Genomic DNA, 23,821 nt, shown 5'->3' on the forward strand with positions numbered 1-23,821 from the left:
ACTAGGGGATTTCCACAGTAACTTCATTGTAGTGTCAATGTAAGCCTACTTGTGACAATAAAGATTCTTCTTATTATTATGGTTAATGACTTCTCCCTCCACCTATATTTCTTGTTCTTTGCCATATTCTTCCCGTACCAGTTCTCACTCTCACTCTCACCAGCCTGGTGTGGGGAGGAGCTGAAAGTTTGTTGACTGCCAGCCGAGACTTCTCTCCTTCCAAACACTTAGCACCTCCCTGCCCCCCTCCAACACACAGACACATAGACAACCTGCAAACAATCCGGTTGCTATGGGCACGACTCGCCCAGCTTATTTCCTCTCGCTGGGCTCTCACAGAAGCTAGGGAATTTTAAAACAAAGCCATGGCGGACAGCAGCTCCGAGCAGAGGTGGGACTTTCTACAGGACTATGTCCTGAAGGCGCTGAAGCTGAAGGCTGACCGCTGGCAAAAGTGCGTGGGCACCGAGGAGCACCGGCTTGCCATCCAGGACTTTCTGGAGAAGAGCGAGCAGACGGTGCTGGTGATGTCCCTGAGCCCGGCCGGACACCTGGTGGCCAGCCTGGAGTTCCCCAACCTCAGCAAAAACAAAGCCGTCTTCTTCGTCAAGAGGCGCAAATGCAGACTGGCCGCAGACTCCATGAAGAGCAACCTGGTGTTCGGTGACCTGGCTTACTGCCCTCTAGACCAGTTCGCCGCCCTGGTGGACGAGGTAATTCCAATTCAAAGCTCCCCAGAAGATTGACTCAAGACATTTTGTAGCAAGGTCAAGACCGGGAGGGTCGCTGGAATAAAAATTCAGGTGCAAAATCCTCAGGTCAGAACAGCGGGTGGTGGGCTCGGGATAAAGCAAAGCATTTTGATACAGGTTTGGATAAGTTCTTGGGTAGGTTTCGGTACAGATTTGAATGAGTAATTGGGTAGGTCTTGATACAGGTTCGAATGAGCGTTTGGGTAGGTTTTAATACAGGTTTGAATGAGCTCTTGAGTAGGTTTTAATACAGGTTTGGATGAGTTCTTGGGTAGGATTAGAAACATAGAAAATAGGTGCAGGAGTAGGCCATTCGGCACTTCGAGCCTGCACTACCATTTAATATGATCATGGCTGATCATGCAAATTCAATATACCACTCCCGCTTTCTCTCCGAACCGCTTGATCCCTTTAGCCGCAAAGACCAGGTCCAGCTCCCTCTTGAATATATCCACAGAACTGGCCCCAATGGCTTTTTGTGGTAGAGAATTCCACAAGTTCACAACTCTGAGAGAAGAAGGGCAGCACGGTAGTACAGTGGTTAGCACTGTTGCTTCACAGCTCCAGGGTCCCAGGTTCGATTCCCGGTCACTGTGTGGAGTTTGCACATTCTCCCTGTCTCTGCGTGGGTTTCCTCCGGGTGCTCCGGTTCCCTCCCATAAGTTCTGAAAGACGTGCTTGTTAGGTCATTTGGATATGCTGAACTCTCCCTCAGTACCCGAACAGGCGCCGGAATGTGACGACTAGGGGCTTTTCACAGTAACTTCATTGCAGTGTTAATGTAAGCCTACTTGCGACAAAAAGATTATTTTAAAAAAAGTTCTTCCTCATCTCAGTCGTGAGTGGCTTACTCCATATTCTTAGGCTGACACACCTGACAGATCTGGACGTCCCCAACATCGGGAACGTTCTCCAGGCAGAATACTGTACAGCTCTCTATTTTCGCAACCCTCTATTATTGTCTCAAATGAACAATTTGCCATTTCTATTTTTTATTTGCTAACAGGGATAGTGATTTATTTCTCAACTGGCCCAGCAACGTGTAAAGATGCAAGCACCCCAGACAGGTCTCTTAGGTTCACACCTAGGTACAGGAATTTGAAGAACTCATGGGTCTCAGTAAGTGTCAGTGCAACTAAGCAATTATGAGGGAGCTTCAGGCCCTGCTTACATTGCAATTTGCTCTTAAATACATCCAAACAGAAGAAGTTTCAAAAGGACATAGATTTCAATTTGGCCATTACACCAGTAATTTAAAGACACAAACATGAATTTAAACAATTAGTATTTAGTGGGGGAAAACAGACGCACATAAGAGTGTGAATATTTTGTTCAGGAGAGCATTACAGAAAAGTGCTGAAATGAAATTAAGGTTAAATAAAATCACCTGAAGCAACTTACAAAGGAGGATACTGTTTAGTGCAATGTGTCATAAAATAAGAACTAGGAGCAGGATGAGGCAATTCAGCCCCTCGTGCCTGCTCCACCATTCAATACGATCATGGCTGATCTCATCTTCACCTTCCTGCCTGCTCTCCTTAATGCTTCATCCCTTTGCTAATTAAAAGCCTTTCTATCTCCTCCTTAAATTTGTTTAAATGTCTGCGTCCACTGCACTCTGGGGTAGAGAATTCTACAGATTCACGACTCATTGGGTGAATTAATTCCTCCTAATTTCTGTTTGAAATCTGTCACCCTTTAGCCTAAAACTTTGGCCTCTCGTTCTAGAATGTCCGACCAGGGGAAACATCCACTCTACATCTACCTTGTCAAACCCCTTTAGCATCTTATATACCTCAATTAGTTCTCTCATGCTCCTAAACCCCAGTGACTATAGGCATAAATTTCTCAATCTCTCTTCGCAAGACAAGTCCTTCATCCCTGGAATCAATCTGGTGAACCTTCTTTGAACCGCCTCTAATGTATTTACATCCTTCCTCAAGTAAGGGACCAAACTGTGCGCAGTCCTCCAGATGCAGTCTTACCAATGCCCTATACAGTTGCAACAGCACTTCCCTATTTTTATACACAATTTAATTTACAATGAATGCCAAAATCTCATTTGCCTTCCTTATTGGCTTTGAAAGCAGACAACTGCAGGCCAGCAGCACGGTTCAATTCCCGTACCAGCCTCCCCGAACAGGTGCCGGAATGTGGCGACGAGGGGCTTTTCACAGTAACTTCATTTGACGCCTACTTGTGACAATAAGCGATTTTCATTTCATATCATTTTATTACCTGCTCCACCTACTGCTAACTTTCTGCGATTTGTGCACTTGGACACCCAGATCTTGCTGCACCAAAGCATTTTGAAGATGCTCTCCATTTAGATAATAAATTGCCTTTTTATTCCTCCGAGGAAATTGGATAACTTCACACTTATCCACTGCCAAATTTTGGCCCACTTACCTATCTTATCCATATCTGTTTGTACATTTCTTATTTCCTCATTGTAACTTGCTTTCCTACCTATTTTAGTGTCATCTACAATTTGACTGTAGTACATTCTATCCCCGCATCCAAGTCGTCTCTGTGGAGCAGCAGTCATCTCTGGTGCAATTGGTTAGCACGTTCGGCTGTTAAGCACAAGGTTGGTGGTTCGATCCCACCCAGGAATGAAGTGGTTTTGGGGGTGGTACTGTAGCACAGTGGTTAGAACTGCTGCCTCACAGCGCCCTGGGTGACTGTCTGTGTGGAGTTTGCACTTTCTTCCCGTGTCTGCGTGGGTTTCCTGCGGGTGCTCCAGTTTCCTCCCATAGTCTAAAGAGCTGCAGATAAAGTAGATTGGCCATGATAAATTGCCCCTTAATGTCCAAGGATATGCAGGTTAGGTGGGGTTACAGGGATAGGGCATGGTAGTGGGCCTAGGTAGGGTGCTCTTTCAAGGGGTCGTGGCAGATTCAATGGGCTGAATGGCTTCCTTTCACATAAAAAAAGAAGAAAAGACTTCCGGTTGCGGCTATGCCTGGGCAGATCGCACGGTCGGCAGCTCCCGCCGAGAACGGACTTTTGGGCCCTTTTAAGGAGCCCCAGCGGCACTTGGACGACGATTCCCGGTGTGGGAAGGCAGCAGTAAGGTTCCCCCAGCACTGCATGGAGTGGACCAGGAGTGGAGCGGTCAAAAAAGTGATCTTGGAGAAGAGAGGAGAACGCGCGCGAAAAAGTAAGATGGCGGCTGGTGGAGACCAGGCAGCGTGGGCGCAATGGTCGTGGGAGCAGCAGGAGTTCCTGAAAAGCTGCTTTGCGGAGCTGAAAGCAGAGATGCTGGCCCCAATGAAAGGGTCGATTGAGAGGCTGGTGGAGACCCAGAAGGCTCAAGGGACGGCGATTAGAGAGGTGCAGCAGAAAGCCTCTGAAATCGAGGACGAGATCCTGCGCCTGGCGGTGAAAGTGGAGGTGCACGAGGCGCTGCATAAAAGTGGCAGGAAAAGTTTGAGGACCTGGAGAACAGGTCGAGGAGGATGAATCTCCGGATTCTGGGTCTCCCTGAAGGTGTGGAGGGGTCCGACATCGGGGCATATGTAGCCATGATGCTGAATATGCTAATCGGCGCGGGAGCCTTCCCGAGGCCACTGGAGCTGGATGGGGCTCACAGAGTCCTGTCAAGGAGGCCTAAGGCAAATGAGCCACCAAGGGCCGTAGTGGTGAGGTTTCACCACTTCATGGACAGAGAGTGCGTCCTGAGATGGGCGAAGAAAGAACGGAGCAGCAGGTGGGAGAATACGGAGATCCGCATCTACCAAGACTGGAGTGCAGAGCTGGCCAAGAAGAGGGCAGGATTCAACCGGGCCGAGGCTGTTCTCCACCGAAAGGGGGTGAAGTTCGGGCTGTTGCAGCCAGCGTGATTGTGGGTCACTTTTCAGGACCGCCACCATTATTTTGATATGCCGGAGGAGGCGTGGACCTTTATTCAGAACGATAAATTGGGCTCGAACTAATGGTTTGCTGTGGGTTTTGGGAAAGCTGGGGGGTGGGAAGGGGTGATTGGATGTAATGTGTGTGTGTTTTAATGGGCATGGGTATTGTTTGGGAGGGGCCGCCCCTCACGTTCGAAGGGGGGATGGGGGGAGCAGGAGGCCCTGGGTCATTGGGAATTGGGGAGAGGCTGCAGGAGAAAGAGCTGCGCCACAGGGGGCGGGGCTGGCCCAGGTAGAAAATCGCGGGTTTTTTTCCCGCACTAAAGAGGGGGAGGGGTGTGGCCCAGCGGGAGGGGTGGTGCCGGAGGGGTGTCCGTATCGACCTGAAGGGGGAGGGGGGTCTTTGACGGGGAATCTAAACGGGGGATCGTTGGCAGAGGCGGGAGCGGTTGAGGTCAGCAGGAGTCAGCTGACTCATGGGAGTGCAATGGGGGGAGCAAGGGGGCTAGACAGTTTTCTGGCTGGTGGGGGGGGGGACTGGGTTGCTGCTGCATTGACCGAAGGGGAGCTGGAGGTAAGAGGGAAAGCCGGGGCGGGGGTCCTCCGCCTGGGGGGCTGGAGAGTGCGGGAGGCGTGGGCACGTGGCTGGCCTAAGAAAGGAGATGGCTCGTCGGCAGAGTTGGGGGGGGACGGGACGGGGGGCAGTCCCCCGATCCGGCTGATCACATGGAATGTGAGAGGCCTGAATGGGCCAGTCATAGGGCCCGGGTGTTCACGCACTTAAAGGGACTGAAGGCAGATGTTGCTATTTTGCAGGAGACGCACTTGAAAGTGGTGGATCAGATCAGGCTGAGAAAGGAATGGGTTGGGCAGGTCTTTCATTCGGGGCTGGATGCAAAGAATTGAGAGGTTGCAATCCTGGTGAGTAAGCGGGTGTCGTTCGAGGCGCTGAACATTGTGGCTTATAATGGGGGTCGATATGTGATGGTGAGTGGTAGGCTGCAGGGGACAAGGGTGGTGCTGGTGAATGTGTATGCCCCAAATTGGGACGATGCAGCGTTCCTGAAGCGCATGCTGAGTCGGATCCCGAAGCTGGAAGCGGGGAGCCCGATAATGGGGGGGACGGACTTTAATATGGCACTGGATCGATCCAGGTCGAGGTCGGGCAAGAGGCCAGCTGCGGCCAAGGTTCTCAAGGGGTTTATGGATCAGATGGGGGGGAGTGGATCCGTGGAGGTTTGCTAGGCCGGTGGCCAGAGAGTTATCTTTTTCCGCCACGTGCATAAGGCCTACTCACGGATAGGCTTCTTTGTGGTGAGCAGGGCACTGATTCCAAGAGTGGAGGGAACGGACTATTTGGCCATAGCGATTTCGGACCACGCCCCGCACTGGTTGGAGTTGGGGGAGGAAAGGGACCAGCGCCCGCTGTGGCGCTTGGACGTGGGACTGTTGGCAGATGAGGAGGTTTGTGGGCGGGTCCAGGGGTGTATTCAGAGATACATAGAGGCCAATGATAATGGGGAAGTACCGGTTGGTGTGGTTGGGAGGCTTTGAAAGCGGTGGTTACGGGAGAGTTAATTAGGGCTCACAGGGAGAAGAGAGAGAGGACGGAGAGGGAGAGGTTGGTGGGGGAGATATTAAGGGTGGATAGGAGGTATGTGGATTCCCCTGAAGAGGGGCTGCTGAAGGAGCGACGGAGCCTCCAAATGGAATTTGATTTGTTGACCACGGGGAAAGCTGAGACCCAGTGGAGGAAGGTGCAGGGGGCAGTATACGAATACGGGGAGAAGGCGAGCTGGATGCTGGCGCATCAGCTATGCAAGAGGGAGGCGGCAAAGGAATTGGAGGAATCAAGGACAGAGGGGGGAACACGGTGCGGAGTTCGGCTAAAATAAATGAGGTATTCAGGGATTTCTATGGAAACCTGTATAAGTCAGAATCCGGGGGTGGGGGGGGGGCGGGGGGGATGCGGCAGTTCCTGGACCAATTGAGGTTCCTGAGAGTGAAGGAGGGGCAAGTGGAAGGCCTGGGGGCCCCGATTGGGATAGAGGAGCTGGTTACGGGGTTGGGGAGCATGCAGACAGGCAAGGCCGCGGGGCCTGATGGGTTCCTGGTCGAATTTTACAGGAAATTTGTGGATCTGCTAGGTCCGCTGCTGGTGAGAACCTTCAACGAGGCGAGGGAGGAAGGGATTCTCCCCCCCGACAATGTCTCGGCCGCTGATCTCGCTGATCCTTAAGCGGGACAAGGATCCGCTGCAGTGTGGCTCGTATAGGCCGATCTCGCTCCTTAATGTAGATGCCAAGTTCCTGGAAAAGGTCCTAGCCACAAGGATTGAGGATTGTGTCCCGGGAGTGATGCACGAGGACCAGACGGGGTTCGTGAAGGGCAGGCAGTTAAATGCAAATGTGCGGAGGCTCCTGAATGTGATTATGATGCCCTCGGAGGGTGGTGATGCAAAAGTGGTGGCGGCAATGGACGCGGAGAAGGCCTTTGATCGGGTGGAGTGGGAGTACCTATGGCAGGTTTGGGTTCGGGGAGGGGTTCATAGGGAGGGTCAAATTGTTATACCAGGCCCCGGTGGCGAGCGTATCTACGAACTGGCGGAAATCAGAATATTTTAGGTTGTACCGTGGGACGAGACAGGGGTGCCCCCTGTCCCCTCTGTTTGCTTTGACAATTGAGCCGCTGGCCATGGCGTTGAGGGAATCTAGAAACTGGAGGGGGTTGGTCCGGGGAGGGGAGGAACTTCGGGTCTCGTTGTATGCTGATGACCTTTTGTGCATCGCAGATCCAGTGGAGGGGATGGTGGAGGTCATGCGGATCCTTAGGGAGTTTGGGGACTTCTCAGGCTACAAGCTTAACGTGGGGAAGAGTGAGCTCTTTGTGGTGCATGCGAGGAGCCAGGAAAGGGGCCTGGAGGAGCTGCCACTTAAGTGGGCGGAGAGGAGCTTCTGATATTTGTGTATCCAGGTGGCCAGGAGTTGGGGGGCCCTGCATAAGCTTAATTTGGCACGGTTGGCAGACCAGATGGAGGAAGACTTTAGGAGATGGAATGAGTTGCCACTCTCCCTGGCGGGTAGGGTGCAGTCCGTTCAGATGACAGTCCTCCCTAGGTTCCTGTTTGTGTTCCAGTGCCTGCCCATCCTCATCCCCAAGACCTTTTTTAAGCGAGTAAGCAGGAGCATTATGGGGTTTGTATGGGCAAGTAAGACCTCGAGGGTCAAGAGGCTGTTTCTGGAGCGTAGTCGGGACAGGGGTGGACTGGCGCTACCGAACCTGTGTAGTTATTACTGGGCAGCCAATGTGGCAATGATTCAGAAATGGGTAATGGAGGGAGAGGGGGTGGCGTGGAAAAGATTAGAGGTGGCGTCATGCGTGGACATTAGCTTGGGAGCGCTGGTGACGGCATCTTTGCCACTACCGCCGACGCGGTACACCACGAGCCCGGTGGTGGCGGTGACACTGAGGATCTTGGGGCAGTGGAGACGGTACATGGGTGAGTTGGGGGCCTCAATTTGGTCCCCAATACGGAATAATCATAGGTTTGCACCGGGCAGGACAGATGGCGGATTCCTAAGCTGGCATCGGGCGGGAATTAAAAGGATGGGGGACCTATTTATCGACGGGGCTTTTGCTAGCCTGGGGGCACTGGAGGAGAAATTTGGGTTACCCCCGGGAAACGCTTTTAGGTACATGCAGGTGAGGGCGTTTGTGAGAAGGCAGGTAAGGGAATTTCCGCTGCTTCCCGCACGGAGGATTCAGGACAAGGTGACCTCGGGTGTATGGGTAGGAGAGGGCAAGGTCTCGGCGATCTATCAGGAGTTGCAGGAGGCGGAGGAAGTCTCGGTGGAGGAGCTGAAGGGCAAGTGGGAGGAGGAGCTGGGCGAGGAACTGGGTGAGGGCTTGTGGGCGGAGGCCCTGGGCAAGGTTAACTCCTCCTCGTCTTGCGCCAGACTTAGCCTGATCCAGTACAAAGTGGTTCACAGGGCACATATGACAGAGGCGAGGATGTGCAAGTTTTTTGGGGTGGAGGACAGATGCGTTAGGTGCTCAGCGAGCCCAGCAAATCACGCCCCATATGTTCTGGGCGTGCCCAGCGCTAGAGGGGATCTGGAGGGGCTTAGCAAAGGCTGTGTCCAAAGTCTTGGACACTCGGATAAAACCGAGCTGGGGGATAGCAATATTCGGGGTATCAGATGAGCCGGGAGTACAGGAGCCGAAAGAGGCTGGAGTTCTGGCCTTTGCGACCTTGGTAGCCCGGAGGAGGATCCTACTAATGTGGAGGGATGCGAAACCCCCAAGCGTGGAGGCTTGGATTAATGACATAGCAGGGTTCATCATGTTGGAGAGGATAAAGTTTGCCTTGTGAGGGTCTGTGCAGGGGTTCTCCAGGCGGTGGCAACCGCTCCTAGACTTTCTCGCGGAACGCTAGGTGGAGGTCAAGAGCAGCAGCAACCCGGGGGGGGGGGGGGGGGAGGCGTTTTTGGCTTGTTTTTATTATTGTAAGGGGCGTTTGCCCCATTTTTGTTCTTAGTTTGTTAGATAGTTTAATGTTTAGTGGTTTAAGTTGTTGATATTTTCTTTCCTTTTTGGAGTGTTTTGTAAAAATTTATTGAAAACCTTGAATAAACATATATTTTTTTTAAAAGAAGAAAAAGGGCGACACGGTGGCACAGTGGTTAGCATTGCTGACGGACAGCGCCACGGACCCAGGTTCAATTCCGGCCTCGAGTGGCTGTGTGGAGTTTGCACTTTCTCCCTGTGTCTGCGTGGGTTTCCTCCGGGTGCTCCGGTTTCCTCTCACATTCCAAAAATGTGCAGATTAGGTGGATCAGCCATGCTAAATTGTCCCTTAGTATCCAGAGATGCGTAGGTTCGATTAAAGGGATATAGGAATAGGTTGGGGAAGTGGGCTTGGATGGAGTACTCCTTCAGAGGGTGGGTGCAGACTCGATGGGCTGAATGGCCTCCTCCTGCACTGTAGGGATTCTATTGTCTGATTTCTTCATATAGATTGTAAATAGATGGAGCCCGAGGGCCGAACACTTTGGCACATCATTAGTTACAGCTTGAAAAACAGAAAATGACCCATTTATCCGCGCTCTCTGCTTTCTGTTGGTTAGCTAATCCTCTATCATAGCTAATATATTACCCCATACCCCATGTGATCTTACCTTCTGGAGGTCTACAGGACCCCCGTTATCCACTTTGCTTGTTATATCATCGGAGAACTCCAGCAAATTAGTCAAACACGATTTACCCTTCAGAAAACCTTGCTGACTCTGATGAATTGTGTTTTGACTTTCCAAATGTCCTACTGCTACTTCCCGATTAATGGATTCCAACAGTTTCCCAACAGATATTAAACTAGCTGGTTTATAGTTTCCTACTTTCTGTTTTCTCCCTTTTTGAACAGGAGTGTTACATTAATCTTTTTCCAATCCACTGGAACCTTTCCCGCATCCTGGGAATTTTGGAATATTATAACCAATGCCTCCACTATCTTTGGTGCCACTTCCCTTAAGACCCTTGGATGTAGGCTATCAGGGGAACTTGTCTGCCTTTCACCACAGTAGTGAACATTTGCTCAGTACTTTTTCCCACTTGATAGCGAATTTCAAGTTCCTCCTTTCCAACAACCTCTGCATCACCTGTCACTATTAGAATGGTTCTCGTGTCCTCCACCATGAAAACTGCGGTAAAGTATTGATTTAGTGTCTCTACCATTTCTGTGTTCCCCATGATTAACTCCCCAGTGTCGTCCTCTAAGGCAGGATTTTTCAAACTCAGGGTCACACCCGTGGGCGGGTCACAGATGGGTATCGGGAGGGTTGTGAAGCATATGGTTGCGCGTTCCTAATCGCAGGAGAAGCGCCTAACTGCTGCAACTGGCTTTTAAAAATGCAGCCGCGACTGGCTTTCAAGAATGCCAGCCGTTCCGCGCTTGTGGGCCCCCTCAGGCGAATCCAGCAGTGCGCAGTCCCAGAGCTCAACGAGGCAGACCGCCTCCTGATGTCAGCGCACTGCCCCAGGACCAAATTTAGAAAAAGAAAATGTAGACGTTCTGCCAGAAACGGCAGCAGAGAGCAGGTCATGCATCCAACATATACACTGATGCCACGCACCCTGTACGCCCATGCTTTCGGCGTGAACTCACAGAGGAGAAATTCCCACATTTTGTAGCTGCCTATAACAAGGCATCAGTACGGTAAAGAGCTGAGGATGGATTATTTCGTAATAAGGCAGAGAGGGCCAGAGACACAAACTGGCCAGGATCTCCCAACTAAATCTGCTGGAGAGAGCAACTCAGGAGAGTCCATGGCAGGACAAAGCAGTGCTGGTGTGAGCTCCAGGGCTTCTGGTGAACGACCCATTAAGAAGCCGAAGTAAGGAACAAAGCCCATGTGCTTTATTAATTGTGCCAATGCAAATCAGGATGCAAGCCCATGTGTGTTATATGGTGGGAAGTACTGGCAAATGAAAGTTTAAAACACTCAAAACTTAAAAGGCAATTGTGAGTTCAAGGACCAATCTCTTGAATTTTTTCAAAGGATGCAGTGAGAACTTAAGTCGTCAGCGAAAGTCCTTAGAAGAAATGTAACATTGAATGACAAAGCAAGTGAGATTGTGCACATTCAGATACAAGGCTTTAAGTTTGTCTTATTATTAATTTTCCTTACTCTTGTATGATTCCCTGGTGTTATATGACGTTTACATACTCTGCTACTTCCTTTCATTATCAGGTAACAATTAGCCTCATCATTAACCTGTACTTCTACCTTCTCCTTACACTTTGATTTTTAAAATTTCTACGCAACTGAACTTTCCCACACTATTTAGTTGAAAGCCCTATCTACAGCCCTAGTTGTTTGATTTGCCAGGACACTGCCCCAGCATGGTGCAAGTAGTGCAGCAATGGAACAACTCCCCCTTTCTCCAGTGCTGGTGCCCATGTCCCATGAACTTGAATCCATTTCTCCCACATCAATCTTCGAGTGTGGGAGACTCAGTGTCCTCATGGACTCTGTCTATTGATTTATGGTGACTAAATAGTTTAGATTTTATTTTTCTAGGTAGGATTGCAGGGTGAACTTGGATTTTAGTTTCACGTTTCGATTCCCTCGTAATTAGAACTAGTGAAGTTTTTGATAATTCCGCCAAATTTTACTTTACAAATGATTTGGTGATTTTAACCAGCAATTCGAGGGTGTCATTCAAAGAATCTGTTTGTTTCCTGTAAACACATGGCACTCGACACCATGTTGTTGAGTATTGAGCTGTCGTTGCTATGGATTAGTGTTCAGTCTAATTCTGTATTATTTTTGATAAATCTTCAACTACATTACAGCTAAATAAAAACAGTGTCAACTAAAATTTAGACCTGTTACAACTAACAACTAGGTGTAATCAGTTCTTGTAGCTCTTTGGCTACATGAAAGAAAATAAAAGTACATTCCATTGATGGAATCAGTGATTTTCTGTGACTTTTTAACTCTCTCCTGGGGTGAGAGCGATGAAGAATTAACAAGGTCTTCCACTCTTGAATACTGTCTCGTGATCCCTCTTGTAAAGAAAAAGTGTTGAAAGATGAAAACATTTTGCAAGTTTGGCTCAGATACCCTTTACAGTTGAATATTGCTGTCCAGGCTCAAACATGCAGACGGGTTACTTGGTTAAGGCATCGGAGGATTGCCTATGGTTAGGAACCTACACCAGAAAATATTTTCAGGAGAAAGAGAGTTCAGGAGGAAAGGCATTTTACAATAATCCCCCAGTAGTTTATATCAGTCAAATCCCAAGTTCAATTCATCTTCCGCTCCGTCTTCACTTAGCTGATTTGGAGAGAAGTAGGGTGCTAATCGGAAATGCAGAGAGCGACATTCACTAGGCTTCTTTCCTTTGATTGCTGCAAAATAGCTTCAGCTGAAAATCTACCATTTGGTTAGCTGCTGGCACTCACGTTTTAGCCCAACGCCAAGACACCAAGGGGAGGCAGTGACATAGTGGTATTGTGACTGGACTAGTAATCCAGAGGCCCAGGGTAATGCTTTGGGGACATGGATTTGAATCCTACGAGGGCAAATATTGGAATTTGAATTCAATTAAAATCTGGAATTAAAAGTCTAATGACGACCATGAAACCATTGTCGATTGTTGTAAAAACCCATCTGGTTCACTGATGTCCTTTCAGGAAGGAAATCAGTCATCCTTACCTGGTCTGGCCTACATGTGACTCCTGACCAACATCAATAAGTGCCCTCAGGGATGGACAATAAATGCTGGTTCTGCCAGTGATGTCCACAGCCCATGAACGAAAAAAAAAGGTGACACCTAGGGACAATCAGTTAATACCTTCAGAAGAGGACAAAACAAAGGGCAGCTTGATTTTGTTGGATGGTAAATGTGGCTCTGGAAGGTCAATTTTATCATTCTCAATCTTGTGCAAAGTTGCAGTAATGTCCTGCCATTAGCACCATCATCTGCCGCTACTCTTGAAATCTAATTTAAAAGTTTTAAATAAAATCAACACTCAATTTTTTTTTTAAATGCCCATAATGCACTTGTGGTGATGTGCCTGTGAATAATATTACATGCACTCAGCAGTGCGATTTCCCACTAACAGGTGGCGTCACACATCAGTCATATGACATCTCACTAGAGGCAGAACGTTGTAAGGCGTACACCAGGCAGTTGCACATAAGGGTAGTTCCAGGAGAGTCTAATGTAACTCAGTCATAACTTGGTCTCTATAGCATTCTGATTGTTACCTTACCATGTGTTCATCAAAAAAATCATCATTATAGTTAAGTCACCAGCTGTTCTGTAGAATCATTGCAAGACAGGATCATGGAACACAACAGCACCGTTCTTCATTGAGGACATTTTTGAGTGTAACAATGTTGCAGATTTGAATTGAGCTCTTAAGTGTAGGCTCCTATTGCAAAGATCCCACACAAAATAACTAAGTACAATTACAACAGTGTGTACCCACAGTTGAAGAAGTGCAGCAGAATTTGGGGGATTGTATTCCACATTTCCATTCATTCATATTTGGAACCAATTGTTTCTGGCAGCAAAACTCAACTTTTATGACATGTGATTTGAGGATTTTATCTGGTGTTCGGGTGTAATTCAATGAGTCAGTTCATTTTCCCATAAATGACATGAAATGTTGTAATTGCAGGAAAAGGTGACAAAACAGATGTTACTTCATCAGTGGTTTGAATGTTAATGATGGTGTAATGAAGTACAATGAAATAAAAGGTAAAGTCGCCATAGTCCCAGATGACACTAGGCTGCCTTCCCCTTTGAGGGGGAGAGCTGACTGGTGGTAATTTAAACTGAGGATCACTACACCTCAGGCGTGGGGCAAGGTTGAGAAGGCAGGACCTTCGTGAGTAACTATTATGAGTATAATGAAGTATCTAACCATGGAGCCATATAGTGGCTTGATTTCTTACACACCCAATCTCGGACATGGTCCAGAAATCAGACCTCCTTCTGCAGGCAGAAGAAATTTGGAAATCTTGTTGCTTCTGGTACACTCTGTGTTCTCTTAGACCATAAGACCATATGATATAGGAGCAGAATTCGGCCAATCGGCCTATCGAGTTTACTCCGCCATTCAATCATGGCTATGTTCCTCATCCCCATTCTCCAGCTTTTTCCCCAGAACCCATGATCCCCTTATTAATCAAGAAATTCCCTTATAAATCGAAACACCCTGGGTGTGATTCTCCGCTTTGCCGGCGCCTGGGGGTTTCCCAACGGCGTGGGGCTGCCCCACAATGGGAAACCCTATTGACCGGCCGGCGTAACGGAGAATCCCGCCAGCGGGTCAGGGCAGAAATGTGGTGTGGCGGAACAGAGAATCTAGCCCCAGATTTTTGCTTCATCTGCCGTTATCTCCAGGGTTACAGACCAAGAGCTGGAAGGTAGAATTAGGCAGGTTAATTCTTTCTTAGAACATTAGAACTAGGAGCAGAAGTAGGCAATATAGCCTTTCAAGTATGTCCTACTGTTCAATACGATCATGGCTGACCTCCTCATGACCTCAACTCCACCGCCTGCCCCTTCTCTGTAACCCTTCAACCCATTACAAATTAAATATATGTCTAACCCCTCCTTAAATTCACTCCAGTGTCCCAGCATCCACTGCACTCAGGGGTGGCGAATTCCACAGACTCACGACCCTTTGGGAGAAGTCATTTCTCCTCATCTTTGTTTTAAATTTGCTACCCCTTATCCTGAGACTATGACCTCTCGTTCTAGAATGCCCCACAAGACGAAGCATCCATTTCATGAATACTTTACCCACATCTTTTATCATCTTATATACCTCAATTTGATCTTCCCTCATTCTTCTAAATTCTACAGTGTTTGGCCTAAACTGCTCAATCTCTTTTCACAAGACAAACCCTTCATCTCGGCAATCAATCTAGTGAACTTCCTCTGAACTGCCTCCAATGCCGCCACATCTTTCCTCAACTAAGGGTATCAAAAATGCACAATACTCCAGGTGTGGTCTCACCAATGCCTTGTACAGTTGCAACAACATTTCCTTACCTTTAAACTCTGTTCCTTTAGCTAGAAATTCCATTTGTTTTCTTTATTACCTGATGCACCTGCATGCTAGTTTTCTGCGACTCATGCACGAGGACACTCAGATTCCTCTGCACAGGAGCACCCTGAAATCTCTCCCCATTTAGATAATAAGTTGCCTTTCCATTTTTCCGACCAAAATGGATGACTTCACATTAAACTCCATCTGCCAAATTTTGGCCTACTCACCTAACCTATCTATATCCATTCGTGAGATTCTTGTGTCCTCATTGCACCTTACTGTCCCACTTATTTTAGTGTCATCTGCAAATTTGGCTATAGAATCTTCTATCCCTGTACACAAGTCATTAATATTGATTGTAAAAAGTTGGGGCCCAAGGACTGAACCCTGTGACACCCCACTAGTTACATCTTGTCATCCAGAAAAAGACCCATTTATACCGACTCTATCTTCTGTCTGAAACCAGTCTTCTGTCCAAACTAATAAATTACACTGAACCCCGTGTGATCTAACCTTGTGTATGAACCTTTTGTGTGGCATCTTATCAAACGCCTTCCAGAAGTCCAGATGTTCTACATCTACAGGATCCCCATTATCCACTAGTTTGTTGCACCTTCTAATAACTCTAGCAAATTAGTCAAACGTGATTTACCCTTCATAAAACTATGCTGACTCTGATGTTTTGGTTTTCCAAATATCCTAATATTACTAATGGATTCTAACAATTTCCCAACAACAGATGTTGAACTAATAGGTCTGTGATATCATACATTCTGCCTCCCTCCCTTTTTGAATAAGGGTATTACATTTGCATTTTTCCAATCCACTGGAATCTTTCCTGTGTCCAGGGAATTTTGGAATATTACAACCACTGGATTCACTACCTCCACTGCCACTTCATTTAACACCCTTGGACCTGGACCATCAGGCCTTGGGGGACTTGTCTGCCTTCAATCCTAATAGTTTGTTGCGTACTGTTTCCCTATTAATGCTGATTGTTCTAAGTTCTACCCTTTCTATTACCGCTGAATTACCTGTTCCTATAGGGATGGTACAAGTGTCATCCACCGTGAAAACTGAGGCATAATATTGATTTAGCATCACTGCCATTTCTGTGTTCCCCACTATTAACTCTCCGGTTTCATCTTCCAAGGGACCAACATTCACTTTAGCGACTGTCTTGACTTTTATGTACTTAATTGAAGGTTTTGCTATCCTTTTTGTTGTTTAGCATTAGCTTTCTTTTGTAATTTACCTGAGCTCTTTTTATTACTTTGTTGGTAATCCTTTGTTTATGTTTGAAGTTTCCTTCTTGATGACTGGATGTAGAGTGACATTGATCAGCTATCTAACTGTAGGACATATATAGCCCAGTGATATCTGTACTAACAGAGAAAGACAGACAATGTAAAAAAGCTGAGGAACATGGGGCGAAATTCTCCGACCCGATCGCTGGGGGCTGGCGTGAATCCCGCCCCTGGCGGTTGCCAAAGTCTCCGGCACCGGAGATTCGGCGGGGGTGGGAATCGCGCCGCGCCGGTTGGCGGCTCCGGGGTCCTGGGGGGGCTGCGGGGCGATCTGGCACCGGGTGGTGACCCCACGGTGGTCTGGCCCGCGATCGGGGCCCACCGATCCACGGGCGGGCCTGTGCCGTGGGGGCACTCTTTCCCTTCCGCCTCCGCCACGGTCTCCACCATGGCGGAGGTGGAAGAGACTCCCTCCACTGTGCATGCGTGGAAAGCTGTCAGCGGCTGCTGACGCTCCCGCGCATTCGCCGCCCGGAGATGTCATTTCCGCGCCAGCTGGCGGGGCACTAAAGGCCTTTTCCGCCAGCTGGCGGGGCGGAAATTCCTCCGGCGCCGGCCTAGCCCCTCAATGTTGGGGCTCGGCCCCCAAAGATGCGGAACATTCCACACCTTTGGGGCGGCGCGATGCCCGTCTGATTTGCGCCGTTTTGGGCGCCATTCGGCGGACATCGCGCCGTTTCCGGAGAATTTCGCCCATGTTAACATTACTACTCTGATAGAGACCAATTCCCCATCCTTAGATTTGCCTCGATAATATGCTGCAGAGGTTTCTTCAGTGAGCATGTTCGAGCAGTATTAAGCTAATTTCTTCCTCCTGTGAGATAAATGCGCCATTTAAAATTTTATTTTCTATAATCTGAAAATCAATTTAACTGGAGGAAGGAAGAAACTGAACATAGTAATTAGATCTTGCATGACCATTATTCACAAACCTGAAATTTTTTTTAACAATGGTCTCACCTGTGTGGATGATTTATGAGGTCCTTTTTAATACAAACGAGTGAAGCTACCCATTGTATTAAAAGTAGTGATGAATTTTAGTCCTCAGTAATATGTCCCATAACTTGATGCAGGCTGTGATAAAATAAATATTTGCAATTAATATTGCGATTCTCATTGGTACTTGCAAGAGAAAGCTAAATGATTTATGCACACTCTCCAGCAATTTTCATCCTTTTTATCAATACTATTCCTTTGCATTCAGATCCCCCTGTATTGTAGATACCCCTGCTTGCCTGCTCACAGCACCGATTTATTCTTTCTTGGGACCTCACCTCAAAATGATGGCATTCCTTTTCTCTGCTCGGGCCCGTTCCTCCGACACGCTTTTAAAACTCTTCAATAAAATATTATTCTATTTTAACTCTTCCATCTATCTTCTGAGACAGAAGCCGATGATGGGGCCAGGTGACATTTTAGAAGGGATCAATGAATGGATTGTGAATAAAGTCACGATGATCTGTACTTTTATATGGAAATCCTCTGCTTCCAACAAATGTAAATTATTTGGCACTGATATCATTGATGATTCAATCTCTCCAGTGTTTTTTAAATTTTCACTTGGTCTAAATCCCGCTGCATAATCATACACCAACAACCTTTCCCAATCCGTTATCATTTATTCTGTCTGCACATCCCAACCATTTAAGTCATGTTTTGGATTTGGTTTTTCTCACCTTATTTCATATTGTATTTTTATATCATTTCTCAGCCTCTGGATCGCACATCTGTCCAGAATGGATTTCAAAGTGATCCATTTTTACTTTCAACTTATTGATCCATTTCCCATCCAAAGGCAGAACAATACAATGAAACAGGCATTCTGAAATTTGCACAGAGCTAGAGTTTCACTTGCAAAGACACATTCTTTATTCTGCAATTATTCTTCAAATTGTAAAAATAGTAGCTATAACTCCTTGATATATTGAGTCAACTTTTTAAATCTGACCGTGTAATGTGAGGAGGCAGTGGCGTAATGGTATTATTTCTGGACTAATAATTCAGAGACCCAGGATAATGCTTTGGGGACCCCTGGGTTCAAATCCCACCATGGCAGATGGTGAAGTTTGAATTCAATAAAAAATCTGGAATTAAAAGCCCTATGATGGCCATTGCTGATTATTGTAAAAAAAAACACCTGGTTCAGTAATGCCCTTTCGGGAAGGAAATCTATTATCCTCACCTGGTCTGGCCTACATGTAACTCCAGATCCACAACAATGTGGTTGACTCCTAAAAAGATAAGGCAAAGGAAAATCCAAAGATCTTTTACAGATACATAACAGGCAAAAGGGTGACTAGGGAGCGAGTAGGGCCTCGTAAGGATAGACAAGGTGCAAATCTATGTGCAGATCCACAAGGCATGGGAGAGGTCCTAAATGAAAATTTCTCGTCAGTATTTACTGTTGGGAAAGGCACGAATGTTAGGGAAATTGGGGAAATAAAAAGTGATGTCTTGAGGAGTGTACATATTCCAGAGAAGGAGGTGCTGGAGGTATTAAACCGCATCAAGGTGGTTAAATCCCTCAGACCTAATGGAATGTATCCCAGGATGTTGTGGGAGGCTAGGGAGGGAATTGCCGTCCCCCAGCTGAGATATTTGAATGTTCGACAGCCACAGGAGAGGTGCCTGAAGATTGGAGGGTAGCAAATGCTGTGCCCTTGTTTAAGAAGGGCTGTAGGGAAAAGCCTGGGAACTACAGACCGGTTAGCTTTACTTCTGTCATGGGTAAATTGTTAGAAGGTATTTTGAGGGACAGGATTTAGACAGGCAAGGGCTAATTAGGGTAAGTCAGCATGACTTTGTAATAGGAAAGTCATGTCTCACAAAGTTGATTGAGTTTTTTGAAGGGGTAACCAAGAAGGTAGATGAGGGCAGTGCAGTCGACATTGTCTACATGGACTTTAGCAAGGCCTTTGAAAAGGTACCGCATGATAGGTTGTTGCAAAAGGTTAAACCTCACGGGATCCAGGGTGAGGTAGCCAATTGGATACAAAATTGGCTTGGCGACCGAAGCCAAAGGGTGGTTGTGGAGGGTTGTTTTTCAAACTGGAGGAGAGGCTGGACAAGGCTGGGACTTTTTTCCCTGGAGCGTAGAAGGCTTCGGGGTGATCGTATAGAAGTCTATAAAATAATGAGGAGCATAGATAAGGTAGATAGTCAACGGGCGGAATTTCCCCCCCCCCACGCTAGGTGGGAGAATCACCAGGGGCCGTGTGCCCCGACACCCGCACACGATTCTCCCACCCCCCCAAACCAGTGCGGCGAGAATCACGGCTGCCCGCTGGGAGAACCGGCGCTTGCTCGGCAGGCTGGGCCGAGCGGCCGCCCCAACACGACAGGTTCCCGCCGGCGCTATCCATAACTCGTCGCAGCCGGCGGGAACTGCGCGGGAATGCTGGGGGGGGGGGTCGGCCTGTGGGGAGGGGGGTTTCTGCACCGGGGGGGGGGGCTCCAATGGGGTCTGGCCCGCTATCGGTGCCCACCGATCGGCGGGCCGGCCTCTCTGAAGGAGGACCTCCTTTCCTCCGCCACCCCGCAAGATCCATCCGCCATCTTCTTGCGGGGCGGCCTCGGGGAGGACGGCAACCGCGCATGCGCTTTTTACGCGGCGCCAAGGCCCAGCGCGCGTAAATTACATGACGCCGCTCCTAGCCCCCCGGGGGTGGGAGAATAGGGGGCTGGGAGTGGGCTCCGACACCGGAGTGAAACACTCCAGTTTTCACTCCGGCGTTGGCACTTAGACTCGCGCCCAAAATCTTTTCCAAAAGGTAGAAGACTCTGGAACTAGAGGGCATAGGTTTAAGTGGGGAGAGATACTAAAGAGATCAGAGGGGAAATGTTTTCACATAGAGGGTGGTGAGCATCTGGAACGAGCTGGCAGAGGCAGTGGTAGAGGCGGGTACAGTTTTTTCCTTTAAAAAACAGTTAGATAGTTACATGGGCAGGGTGGATATAGAGGGATATGAGCCAAATGCAGGCAAGTGGGACTAGCTTAGTGATAGAAACTGGACGGCATGGACAAGCTGGGCCGAAGGTCCTGTTTCCATGCTGTAAACATCTATGACTCTATGACACTCGGGGATGGGCAACAAATGCTGGCCAAGCCATCCACATCCCATTGAGAAATTGAAAAAAATTAAATTCCATGAAAAAGAGCAGAGTATTATCTATTTTATGTCTTGAGATATCAGTTGAAATTGTACCCCTTTCACGTTCAGATTGAGTAATCTTTTGCACTAAATGGACTTTGTGTTCACCTAAAATAAGCTAAAGATGAGGTAAAGTCGCCATAGTCCCAAATGGCCATAGGCTGCTTTCCCCTTTGAAGGGGAGAGCTGACTGGTGGTGATTTAACGTGAGGGTCACCACAACTCCAGATGAGGGGCAAGGTTAAGAAGGTGGAGCCTTCATGAATATCCTATCAAATAAACTATGTTCTTCTTGAATGGTAGAGCAGGCTTGAGGGCCAAATGGTCCACTCCTGCTTTTTCTTACGTCCCAGGTCTCTAAATGTAAGAATTAAATTTAAGAGTCAATAAAGTACTTTTTGAAGTGTAGTGGCCTTTGCAATGTAGGCACTGTGGCAGCCAATTTGTCACAGCAAGCTCCTGTGGTGGCAGTATGATAATGGCCAGATAACCTGTTTTTTGTGATGTTGATTGAAGGCAGTCAGATGGGGCCTCAATTTAACATCTTAACTAAAAGGTGGCACCTCTGACAGGCAAACACTCCCTCAGTACTGCAATGAAGGGTCAGCCTTGTCATGATATTCAGGTAAACATCATAGCACATACATACTGATGGACAGATCAATGGACCAATCAACACACACACAACACCACAGCCAATCACAGGCAAGAGCATACACTGTGCAAAACAGGAACACAACACTTCCTGAGCATTCCAGCAGGAAACAGCTCAGGGCACAGAGCTCATAGCAAGCCACTCAGACATCCACCATGTGCTGAGTGCCACTACAAGATAGTATTAGGAATAGGTCCACAGATTCTAGGGTTATGATTTCAGTTCAGTTCAGTTTACCACTGTAAATAAATGTTAGCAATAAAACTGAGTTGTACCATTCGCAACCGTGTTGGTTCGTCTGTGTAGCAGAGTACCCAACACATCAAGCCTCTGATTTCAAGCCCTGGAGTGGGACTTAACAGATTTATTCCCTGCTCTGTGTTGTGCTTGCTGCTGTCAGAAGAGGGATTGTGAGGAGGGAGAAAACAGTTGATCAGAGTCACTGGACTAGGGTCACATGGTTCCACTTATGCAGCAACCTCTAAAAACATAGTGCAAATGTGAATCTTGCAGGTGAGGAAGGGAATTTACTCATTCGCAATGCCTTCATGGCTGGATAGCATCGTGGCACTTACAGTCCAGTCTTCCACATCGAGAACCGGTCACACTCCTGAAGTTCTGGAGAGCTGCTTGAACCGAGATGCAATCGTCCCTTGAGAGTGAGCGACTACTTCCAGGCCAGGGATATGAAGAGGAGAGAATGTTGGGCAGAACACGAGGGAAAAATGTTTGAATCTATAAAATTTACCGTTAGAAATAAAATGTTAGATTTTAAAATAAATTAATCAACATTACCTGTGCCTCCATAACAACTCCTGACTCCGCCCCTGCCTCAGTTCAACTGCTGCTGAAACCCTCACCCATATCTTTGTCACCCCTAGACCTGACTAGTCTAATACACTTTTGACTGGCCTCCCAACTTCTCCCTTCCCTAAATATGAGGCCTGTGCCCTAAATGGCGTCAAATCTCATTCACCCATCCCCTCCGTGCTCGCTGACCTACCTTGGTTCCGGCTTAAGCAGTGCCAGGGTTTTAAAATTCTCATCCACCCTTGTTTCCAAACCCCTCCATGGCTTTGCACTTTGTTGCCTCTGTAATCTCCTCCTGCCCTCCAAACCTCTGAGATATCTGCACTCCTCGAATTCTGGTCACTTGAACATCACTGCTTTAACCTCTCCAACATTGGCAGGCGTCCCTTCAGCTGCCTGAACCCTATGCTCTGGGATTTTCTCCCTCTCTCTGCCGCTGTTTTCAACTCTTAAAACCCTCCTCTTCAACCAGCTTTTTCTCACCAGCCCTAATATCTCCTTATATGGCCCGGCATCTTATTTAGTTTTATAACGCCTATGGAATATATCATTATGCTAAAGGTGATCTATACAAATCGAAAAGGTCAAGGGGCGCGATTCTCCGATCGTGGGACAGAGTGTCTGTGCCGTTGTGAACGCCATCGCGTTTCACGACGGCGTGAAACGGGCGCGGGCACTAGAGATTGGGGCCAGCACGGCGGTTCACGCCGCTCAAGCCTCACTTCCAGGCGTGCACTGGGCACGGCGCCAACCCGCGCATGTGCAATGGCGATGCGCCAACCCGTGCATGCGTAGTGGCGATGCGCCAACCCGCGCATGCACCGTGGCTTTACGGAATGCACCGTCGCAACATGGCGCGGTGGTTCTGGGCCCGGACGCGCAACAAAATATGCCCGGGGGTGGGGAGAGGCCGGCCCGCCGATCGGTGGGCCCCGATCGCGGGCCAGACCCCATCGGATGCCCCCCCGGGGACGGAGCCCACCTCCCCCCCACCCGACCATTCGCACAGAGTTGTCGCCAGCAGTGACCAGGTGTGGACGGCGCTGGCGGGAGTATGCTTTTTCGGCGCATCCGGGCCGGAGAATCAGCGGCCTGGCCTCGTACAGCGTTCTCCGTACCTCCGAGAATCGCGCGCCGGCGTGGCGTCGGTGCGGTTGCGCTGATTCTCCGGCCCGGCGCGCGGCTGGGAGAATCGTGCCCAAGATGTCTCCAGTGTGGACAGCTCCAGATAGGGAGCTTCTCAACATGTTCTTTCATCCATGGCCATCTGCTTGCATCCATTGTCTCTTTCTTTCTCTTCGTCCTCACTTCTGCTTTTTCAGTTTCTCTGATTCTAACTGTGTGCGCATTTTAGTGTAAACTTCAAGTTAACTGTTAATTTAAACAGTATCTCTCTGATGGTTCAAAGCCCAATCCCCGACCTACCTTGTTGACTCTGTCACGGATCTGGAGAGACGTTTCTCCCATGTCTGGCTTCACATTCGTGGACTTCACTGGAAATCTGGATCACATGTTCCCAGAAACAGTGAGGTCCTGCTTTCATCCAGGATCTGCTATCTTTATTTGTTTACTTCTTTGCTGATCTGCACCCTATGGTAAAAGTTAGATCACATCATCTTTCAAGCTTGGCTTCAAATGCTTGCAACTCTCAACATCATGAAGACATTTGCTACATATTGGCAATGCTGTGACCAATCCATGCATGCGCGCCACAGCTGCCTC

General features: G+C 48.2%; 1 protein-coding gene across 1 annotated transcript in view; it reads left to right on the plus strand.

Moving 5' to 3' along the window:
* The first annotated feature begins 300 nt into the window (after positions 1-300).
* The window catches only part of dnah9 (dynein, axonemal, heavy chain 9), a 779,494-nt gene continuing 755,973 nt past the window's right edge, over positions 301-23,821 (plus strand). The window contains exon 1 of the mRNA XM_072483125.1: positions 301-713. Coding sequence (XP_072339226.1) covers positions 366-713 — 348 coding nt within the window. The 5' untranslated portion in view covers positions 301-365. The remainder of the gene's footprint in view (positions 714-23,821) is intronic.

Source organism: Scyliorhinus torazame, chromosome 18, assembly GCF_047496885.1.
Source record: "Scyliorhinus torazame isolate Kashiwa2021f chromosome 18, sScyTor2.1, whole genome shotgun sequence".
Classification (NCBI taxonomy): domain Eukaryota; kingdom Metazoa; phylum Chordata; class Chondrichthyes; order Carcharhiniformes; family Scyliorhinidae; genus Scyliorhinus; species Scyliorhinus torazame.